Raw genomic sequence first — 10,224 nt, forward strand, 5'->3', positions numbered from 1 at the left:
CTAGATTAAGAAGACAACTTACTGGACATGAAGAACCCACACCAATACTCCATGCACGAAAAGCTTTCTGCGCATCTTGCTAGCGTTTCAGAGATCCACAGTTTTCTTAGACAACCCAACAGTTTTCAAGTACACAGAAGAGCTATTTGAGGCAATGTACATAATGCAGGCTGTTCGGGATGTGAAAACTCGCAAGCTCATATGTCACTGCATTAGGCAGGTGGAAAATTGCAACAGGGAGTCGAGCTTTGAGGCTCATTTAATTGCTTTTATATGAAAAGGAAGCATACTTTGGTTAAAAGCCAAGATGTAAGGGAACATGTTATTCATTTTTAGAATTTTACAGTACAGTTGAGAAAGTAAAAGCATCTTTTCTGCCCAGGCTATGAAAACTTCAGCATCCTGCTGTGAAACAAAGTTTTAAACAGTTTTGTAGGAGAGAAAACACTGCTTTCAAATACCAGTTACGGAAAAAAAGAGACATAAATTTAGCAAATCAGCTAGGTAACAAAGAGTCCTTTGAATTACTAGTGGAACAAGTGTCTGGCTTGCACTAGAGTTTGAAAGAGATAGGGCAGTCTTTCTGTACTACTTAAAACCTTCAATTTTCAGGCCTAGTTTCAGTTTCCAAGTGTTGACACTGATCTTGCAATTCCACTACAGCATAATGGACCGAAGATGGATGGACTTCAGTTGAACAGATTGTGCAATTAAGTAGGGCTCCTCCTAATATAAGACAAAATCCAGCAAGCCAGCCAACAAATAACGCTTCCCCAAAATCCCACCTGGGGACAATATCTGGTATACTCTCATCCCAAAATTCCTGGACTGTGGAATGGGCAACCCAAGAAACTGGGACAATAGCTGTAATTCCTGATATCCAGAAGAGCATTCCTCCAAACAGCAACAGCCGTTTCTTTAGCTCCTGTTGTCTTTCACCAATTTTCAAACAGTCCAACCCAAATCCTGAGAGCAAGAGGCCCAAAAGCCCCAGTCCATTGGAAAAAAACATCAAAATCCTAGAAATCCTGAGCTCTGGAGGCAAAGCTAAGAAAGAATCAAAGTCCTTGCATTGCATCCCCCCTTCTTCCTGGACAACACAAGCTTGCCAGAGTCCCATGGTCCAGATCTCCAGTTCATTCAGTTCCAAGTTAAGATTTTTCCACTGAGGTAAATAGGTAGTGAGACAGGATAGGACCCATCCCAACAGAGATAATAATATGCCACTTAATTGCATCATAGGTCGATAGACCAAAGCCATTGTAAGAGCAGAGTCCTAAAAGCCTGAGGAGGAACGTCTCCCCAGCAGTTCTGTAACAACTGCTACCTTTGGTGGTGGAGGAAGCTATGATGATTTTTAGTTCTCTGGTGCCCCAAATATAAGCCTTTGCTATTAACCCTTTGTATGCTCTGAAACACTTTTTTGTTCTTCATGAATATAGTGTTTCACATAAAGGACGAAGGACTTCACTAAACCATGAGTAGGCTTTCCGATAAGGATTTGATCTGCTACCTTCCAATTTGCTTGGTAAAATTATATCCCAATGCCTGATGATTACAAGCCTGAGGATGAACAAAGAAGGCTCTATGACCCCTCACCCTAAAACACAACAGAAATCTTTGTGCTTCAATACGGATTAATTAGATTTTAAGTGGTGATAAAAAGTCAGCTCTGTCTGCAACAGGACTTCATTGTAATAGCTAAATTTGAGATTTCAGGGATGTAAATCAGGGCCTTGTAAAGAAAGGTAGACTGTTTGCCTATAATCTTTATTCTTAGACTTCCTCAACATACATAATGGCTTATCTTCCACTGCCCTGTTTTATGTCTGCAGCACTGTAAAAGACGCTTTGTAAAAGATCCTTACGTTTCACATTTTCTACATTCATTTCTTTTAAAATGGGCTTTGTTTTGACTGACTCTTAAGGGGAAAAGGAGATGGGAATGGTCAAAGTACCATAGAAAAAGAAATCCTAGACATCCCTCCACCATAATGAACTCAGGCAGATCATCAGCCAGTGTAAATCTTACCTGCCCCAGGACTTCAGCAACACCACGGTAGCAGCTTACACCAATTCAGTGTCCCCTTTCCTAGAGCCCACGTCGCAGACAGCACAAAGTATACTCAGTGTCTAACAACATCTGGCACTCACCCTTCCCAGAGCCAGGAAGCGTCTAGTGCCTTTCTGATCAAACGAAATACCACTATGCCCTTCTCCCATTAGGAAAGCCTGCTTTTTTCTACTTTCCAAACTGCCATGTCAGCTACACTTGTGTTCATCTACTGGGTCAGCAGCGAGAACATTTGTCTGCTTCCCCTCCGTAGCTTTAACAGCACAGCCTATATAGGAGTGTTTAAACTATCTAGAAAGCTGAGCAGTGTAAACACGTGCACATGTGTACAACCCAGAGACTCTCTCCAGTCTCTCTTGACTTCATTTGCTAGATATGATAATGTACTAATGTGACAAATCTGCATATTTTAATTCTCTGTTGTTGCAAATGGCTTATCAGCTGATGCAAGAAGGTAACACTGCTTTGAAGGTTTCCAAAATCCCGAACGGTATCATTAAGAAATTTTGCTGCAAGAAAAACTCCTCCCGATTTCTGTATTATTTTCACCTTAATTTCTAACCTTTGCATTTTTACCGCCACAGGCCATGAAGAGCCATCACAAAGAAAGGTGACCTATTTGCCTTTTGCCTGTGCATCAACCCCTTCCGGCCACCCACACCTGGTCAAAAGATTACTATGCACAAGAGCAGGAATCACCAAGGATATTACTGGCAACACTAGGAACAAACTGATGCCAGCAATGCTCTAATTTTGGCCACCCACTAGGCAAAAGAAGAAAAAGCTTGCATCGATTCAAACTCCAGATTGTATTTTCAGATTTGGCAGTATCCTTCCTCTCCCCTTTCTGTGTTTAAAGCAGGAATGCTAGTTCTGGAAATCACTGTGCTATTCAACAAGAAACTCCATAATGCCATTTGAACCATTTTTCAGATAAACAGCCACACTTCAGGAGTGCTTCTGCTCATTCAGGGGCTACATACTTATTTGACTTTTAAATCATGGTTACTGCCAGACTATTGCTGGAAAGCAATTGTGCTTTCCTTGTCTGTGAACCTTTAACATTTTTCCCCCTGCTCTTATTTCCAGCAGTCAGTATAGTGTGAAAGCAAAAGATCAGATATGTGAAGTCCATTCATTTTGCTAATGTTGAGCATTAGCAGTCAGAAGCACTCAGACTGATGTACCAGTAAGATTTGCCAATAAGCTCTGCAATTTACTATTAACCATGCAATACTTAGAGCAAGCAAAGCCTCCTTATACTATCCTGTGCAGGATTATAAAAGAATCCTTGTTTTTTGCCAATGAAAAAAAAAAAACAGATAAAAGACTTGCCTTGTCCTCTGGATAGTGACGAGGTCTGAAATACTGCCCTAACTTGGAACTTACCGATCTTATGAAAATCCCAGCAAGCCCAAAAACAAAAAAAGAACTTTTGTTGAACTGAGATGCAGATTCTCAGATGAGTAATTATCTTACTCCTATCTTCCTTGTCCTTCTTTCACACTTATCTTCCCCATCATTATTTATTTCTGTCTCTCACTATCTTATCCGAAAATGTCCCACTCCTGGAGGAAGCTTTATTATGGCAGACTTGTGCCTGCACAGAAGGCAACATACCGCAGCTATTGCAAGCCCCAGCAGTTGGAAGCGGGCGATATGCAGCCACCACAACACAAGCCCTTCACAGGTCRGCCTCCTGGCCACACTGACACCAGCTTATGGCGTTCTCCATCACAGAGCCCCGATCTCCCATCATTTCTCGCCTTACTGTTCAGGGTAATTTGAAACATAAACCTAGAGCGCATTGTTAAGTCGCGATGACAGAAGCGTATGCCCACATCTGCACGGTCTGAAACAGCAGCTGCACCAGCCCATTTATCCCCAGGGTTTCGGCGGAGGCGGCTGCAGCCCCCAGCTCCCTGCCAGAGACCCCCCTCCCTGAATGCTACGTTTTGCACTTGCTGCTGTTGCTGTTTTACTGTTTCAGGCCTCAATTCTGTGAGACATTAAGCACCCATAACTGTCTTTACAACTGATGCCTGTGAAGAATGTAGCACGGGATATGATTGAGCTCCTATGGTTTCAGCAATACTATCCAAAGGGCTGGGGACAGTATCAGTCATTCTAAATAACTCCAAGCATCATTTTGCAAGCTGATTAGTGACTAGTCTAAAGCATGCATACCATTTTATGCAAATAAGTGCACTACATTCCCCCCCTGCCCCAGTAAAACCATTTCAGTCTGAACACAAGGATTCTGAATCTTATTTCAAGTAATAAATATTTTCTTTTAAAGCTTTAAAACTCTGCACTAACCATTTTGGACAACTTCTTGACCAGAGATAGATGCATTAATATTTTACCCCCTGCAAAGAGTATTAGGGAACTCTTATCTTTACAGAGCTCTGCAGCCCAGATAATTATCCAAATGTTTTATGTTCAGCATAAGCAGAAAGAAATATCAGGTGCAGAATTTGTGGGATTAAATTGCCTAATCAGCTCCCAGAAAAGCAGTCAGTGCATCATCAGAGACTGACTCTATCCTATACTTTCAGTTCCTACATAAGGCGTAAGGACATGCATGTTGTGGGCTTGTTTATTCTCCTCCAGCTGTCCAAAAGTGTGTTCATCTATGAGCTACAAGTGTTTCCAATAACATTCCCCAAACATCATTACCATAATTTTTGCTAATTCTGAAGATAGTTATTGAGCTCCATAAATAATTTTTGTCACTCATTTAAATACCTAACACTTTCCTGAATCATTTACAGGTCTCTCTTATCTTTTATTTTCCATCTTAGAGATGCAAATGCAAAAGATGAAAATAGGATTTGAGTCAGTGTATAGATTTTCTATAATTAAGCCTAGTATAAGCCAGTAAACATAGCTACTGTCAAAAGGTGACAAGATAGTGTCTTTGGCATCTTATTACAAGTGAGTTAATTCATTTAACTTGGCAGTCTTTCACCTTTCAACTTATTGCTTGAACTGGAAGTTGCAGGAGTTAGCATTTTCTTATCCAGGAACCCAGCAATTTGTGATGCTGGAGGAGTTTTTTTGTTTTGCATTTCTGAGGTGCCCATCAATGAAACCAATGGAAACACCAAGCCAAAGATGACAACCAATACTGCTACCCGTATTGTCCTAGTGTACTTCGACATAATACCCCAAAATAGTTATTTGTATTAGTAGATCCTAAAACTTCACGGTACTTTGGAGAACATCACAGTGAAGACAGGTTGATAACTCCTTTAATCTGTGGACCTCCAATCATTCAGAGTCCTATAAACTTTGCAACAGAGCAACAGCAGGTACATTCCGGCCTGCTAATGAAATGGACTGATTTGAATCCCCCCCCCWTTTTTTTTAACCCTCTTCTTTTTTTAAAAAACTAGTTATTAAAGTTATCACTATTTTTCTTCTCTGTTCAACTTTCTCCTTGGCTTCTCCATTGAAATGACACTACCAAGTTAGACACACCTCCAGGTAGAGCTGGAAAAGCAGATGTGGTGCAGATGTGAAAGGTCCAATGACTAAAGTTCACACAACATCTACACACATCCAAACTCCAACGTACGAACTGCACTAGTTGTTACACACCCACCTGAATCCTAGTGGAAGCCACAGCAGCAACACTTAATTACGAGCACTTAGAGGCTATTATGAAAACAGTGAAGAGAGTCTGGAGAGGGGTACACTAGTGATGGAGGTAATGACAGCTTCCACTCCGGAAGAGGAAGACAGACTAACTTTTACCTGCACCAGTTCATAGTATCATTGTATTTTCAGAAAACATTTTCTCAATATTTAGAGGTGATGATTTATGAGACTATACCATTTCTTTCTGTATTACATCTAAAGAGAGTCCCCTTCAATGAGTGCTAGAATGGTTTTGCATGCTACTGGAGTGAAGAGGCAGCAATACACATGGCTGAATATTCTGCAGAGAAGTTACAGCAGAAGGAGACAGTTCAGCAGAGGCAAAGCAAAGATTCACAAAGGCCATCACCTTTTCTGACCAATCCTCCCTGACCTGGGCAGAAAACACACTCGAGGAGGTTGGTGTGCAGCCATTGCAGATGGTTTTATGCCACTGCCAGCATGCAGCAAGCAAGGAAACAGCCGGAGGGAGGACAACAGTGGAGGGCAAGGACCTGGCAAGCACAAGCCGCCCCATGGCATGCCAGTGGGCCAGGAAAGGGCTGCAGAATCTTCCTGCCAAACAAAAGGTACAATAGTTGCTGGCCCTCCAAATATGACCTCCCTCCTCAAACAGACCTATTGCCAGTTTTTTGGTATTGCAGGGACAGCCAAACCCTATATACCTTCCATCTTCAAACACTGGATGTAATTCATTAAGCAACTTTAACAAAAGCCTATTATATATGCAAAAGAAATGTACTTCTGGGAGTGAAAAGCCTTGCTAACAGTTTCACTTTCATAAGATTAATTCAAATCTTGAAATAAGATGACATGTAAGACTAATGGCAGTTGGACAAGATCTAGAGGGGAAAGGAACTGAAAGAGTTAAGCTAAGCAAGGTGAAACTTTGCCTATTTCTGCTTTAGAGACTTATTCAAAAGACTGAAATGAGAGAGGGTAGATTTGCCATCATTATACTGGAAGAATAAAGAATGCTTTAAGGCTCAGTACTTCAACCTTTGCGGAAACTTTTCCATCACTATCCCAATCCAGACTTCAAAGTGAGGGTTGACTGGGTTAGAAAATTAGCCTTATTCTTCAGGGAACTAGTTTTAATGTACTGTCAATACAGGAGATTACTGTAAGTATGAAAACTCATGTCACTTGAACAGTGATTGGAATATGATTTCCTTGAATGATGAAAGTCTACGAAATTAATTTCTGAGCTGTGAAAAGTGTTGGCTTCTCTATCATTATCCATCTCTTATTATAAGATTCTGGTTTAATAGACTGTTACATATATATTTCTATAATGCTCTTCACTTAACACCTGCAAACAATTATAGGCTTTCTCTCATTCCTTAAAGTCTGTTCTTATTATCAGTAAACTTAGACAAATTATTTGTAGTACCCTGTTGAACCTACACTGGGAATTGTTACTGTATGACAATAGGGATTGCAAAGATAATAGGGAATTATTAGCCATAAATTAGAAGACCACACATACGTTTCATCTGTCAAGCTAGCCAGCATGTGAAATGAGCCATGAGAACRTCTGACAAGTGAAGGAAGTGAGGGGCACCTGTGGCTTTTTGCTCACCTACCATAATTGAGATTTGGGGGGAGTGGAGAGAAAGGGCTGAACAAATTTAGCTTAGTAGTTTGAAACGCTTATTTTTCATTCTTCAGATTCTAGTGGGTTAAACTGTTTTAGTGTTTTACCTTTTAAGGTGCAGGGGGTAGGAGATGCAAAAATGGAGACTCTTTCCTGGCAAGTGACCGTCCTTAATAAGTGCAGAGCTTCTTGACTGTAAAAAAGGGCTTTTTTTCTCCCCTATAATGACAACATAAATCCCCACCCCCCAACTGAAATCTAAGCATGCTGCTAGTTTAAAGAGTTCATTACATCCCRTCATTAACATATTAAACCACTAACATTTATCAGAATTAGTTAAAACCTAGCCATACACTGCTTTCCCTCTTCTTTTGTCATATTCATCCCTTCTCTCTGCTCCCCCCCACCTTCCCTCCCTTACACATAGACTCTGGCAAGTCAGGCTCCTTCATGAGGATAGGGCGGAAGGGGCTCCCGGAGGGAGGGAGAGAGGAAGCAGCAGTTTCCTTCCTTCCTTCCTTCCTTCACTTTCCGCTGGCCCTCTTGCCAACTGCTGCTGCCCAGCAGCATCCTCAGGTGTGAAAACAGAGGTGAAAATGGTGATGCAGAGAATCCACTAATGCATGATGCTGATTTGCAAAATATGGTACAGCTGAGAGGGGTGAGACCACAGGAGTCCTGACTCACTCTGTATCAGTGGATTGAGATAGTGCCTGACCATATTCATAGCAACCCAGAGAGATTTCCAACACCGTTCCTCTGCAATAATTAGTGATAGTTATTTCCATTTTCACTAGCTGATGATCACCGCACATCGAAAATAATCCTGTAAGTATCTTCTGCAAAGTATCGCACTCTTCCTAAACATCACTTGAATACAGAGTTGAGGGCTATCTCTGTACCATAGGTTCAAGCATTTAAATAGAGAACATTTTACCATAAACTAGAGCTGGTGAAGATGGCATAGATTCTGACTGAAAGAAAGCAATTGTGAATATTATTACAATTGTTATCTCCCAATATAAAGAAAACCTGCATTCACTTGAGCAGACATCTGCTTTCAATTCTTTGGTCAGTCACACAGAAGAATCTAAATTTTGCTTTACATGGTACCCAGCAGGAGCTGCCAGAAGAGTAACTATATTCTGCAGAAGTAAGTATATTCTGCAATATACCCAAGTCTTTGTATTATTTTGTACAAAATCCCACGTAGAGAAAAGTTAACAACTACATGAGTAAAAGAAATGTATGAACACATACGCATTACTGAGCTTAGTATATATCTGCATAGCTACATTCACTAATACAAGAGTGGCTGTACTAGGACAGGCCAAGGCAAAGGTCTATCTAGCCAGTAGCAGATACTTGGGAAGGAAAAGAATAAAAGAATGTGGTAAGGATAGGTTGATATCGTCTTCATCCTACAGTGTAAAGACCTCCTGAACTTGGCCTTAAAGTCTATGTCATCATGTAGAATAGCCCTTGATGGACCTTTCCTTTATAAATTTGCCTCAAAAGCATTCACTTACTCACATCTTATAACAATAAATTCCAATTTAATTTGCCTCATATAAATTTTTTTCCCTTTGAACTGCAAACATACTGCTAAGATCATTTTATTTGGTAGCCACTAGTTCTTCTGTTAGGAAGAATAGTGAATAACCATTCGTAACTCACTATTTCAGAACCATTCATTTTTGTGTATAGATCTTTCTAATATCCTTCCTCAGAGGTCTTCCCCATGCTGAAGAGTCCTAGCTTACTACATACAGAATCATCTCTAATAGATGAAAGCGAGATGATCTCTCTTGTGGCGATCCTACCTGCTCATTGGCAGAGTTCAATACAGTATGCACACACTCAGCTATCGTGGCATAAGATAATTGATACAGGCATATCAAACTTCTCTTCTTTTACACTACTACCACCATGATTGTCATAGTTATGCTCCTGTTCACCATCCACTTGAGGAAAACAGCATTTCAAGACTGGCTAAGAAAAACCTTGTTGAAATCTTTCCTGAAGTTTGAAATATTGCCAATAGCATCTTGTTAGTGTGAGGATACCATTTATCTGCATTTTATCATTCTGGGATAAGACATTAGCCCAAGAAATAAAATGGAGAAAAATTAATTCTGTCAACAATAGTCTGTTTGGAATGCAGTATCTTACACTATAAGATATGAAACCTAAAAATGGGTAATTTTTTTTATAGGAAGGATACACTCCCAAGTGGATGTATAAATGAGTTTCCTGTAATATTCTGCCAGACGCACAGATGGCACAAGATTAAGAAAGTGCTCCTGGCACCAAAGGCATGATGATTTTCATAAACTGTAGGTTCAATAGTTGGGAGTAATGCATCTGTATTCATGTGAAAACCCTTTATGCTACATCATATTATCATGCTTTCTCTTTACCTAATTATCACTTCTCTGCAGGACAACAATCRCAGAATTTGCTGCAATTGTGGTAGAGAGAAAAATGGGGCATTATATCCCTCAGGGAGTGCAACTGAACTTTTCTGTCTGACCCCATATGTCTGATTAAAAGAACCACAACTCATAGGAACACCGCTGATAGCAGGGTATAGAAATACACTTAACCTTGGGATTTTCCCCACAAAGGTAGGGTAAAATTATATATACAGTTTTCACATAAATTCAAAGAACCATTAAAAGTCATTTTGTCCATCTTTCTCTTATAAGACAAGGCAAAGCAAACCTATGCCAACAGATACTTATTCAGCTTTTCTTTAAAAACCTCCACCGATGGAAATAACACAGCATTCTATTCCAGTGAAGCACTGGAATACAGACCATACTTCCTGAAGCTATAATTCCTGCTCTTTCCTTCTGTCCTCCCTTCTTAAGCAACAGCACCCAGCTGT

The 10,224-nt window shown here is 40.4% G+C and overlaps 1 protein-coding gene across 1 annotated transcript; it reads right to left on the reverse strand.

Moving 5' to 3' along the window:
- Positions 1 to 601: 601 nt before the first annotated feature.
- LOC112976399 (claudin-22-like) lies at positions 602 to 1,321 on the reverse strand. Its single transcript, XM_026087595.1, has one exon. The coding sequence runs from the start codon at positions 1,259 to 1,261 to the stop codon at positions 602 to 604; it is 660 nt and encodes a 219-aa protein (XP_025943380.1). The 5' UTR covers positions 1,262 to 1,321.
- Positions 1,322 to 10,224: the final 8,903 nt, after the last annotated feature.

Source organism: Apteryx rowi, unplaced genomic scaffold, assembly GCF_003343035.1.
Source record: "Apteryx rowi isolate R43461 unplaced genomic scaffold, aptRow1 scaffold_722, whole genome shotgun sequence".
Classification (NCBI taxonomy): Eukaryota; Metazoa; Chordata; class Aves; order Apterygiformes; family Apterygidae; genus Apteryx; species Apteryx rowi.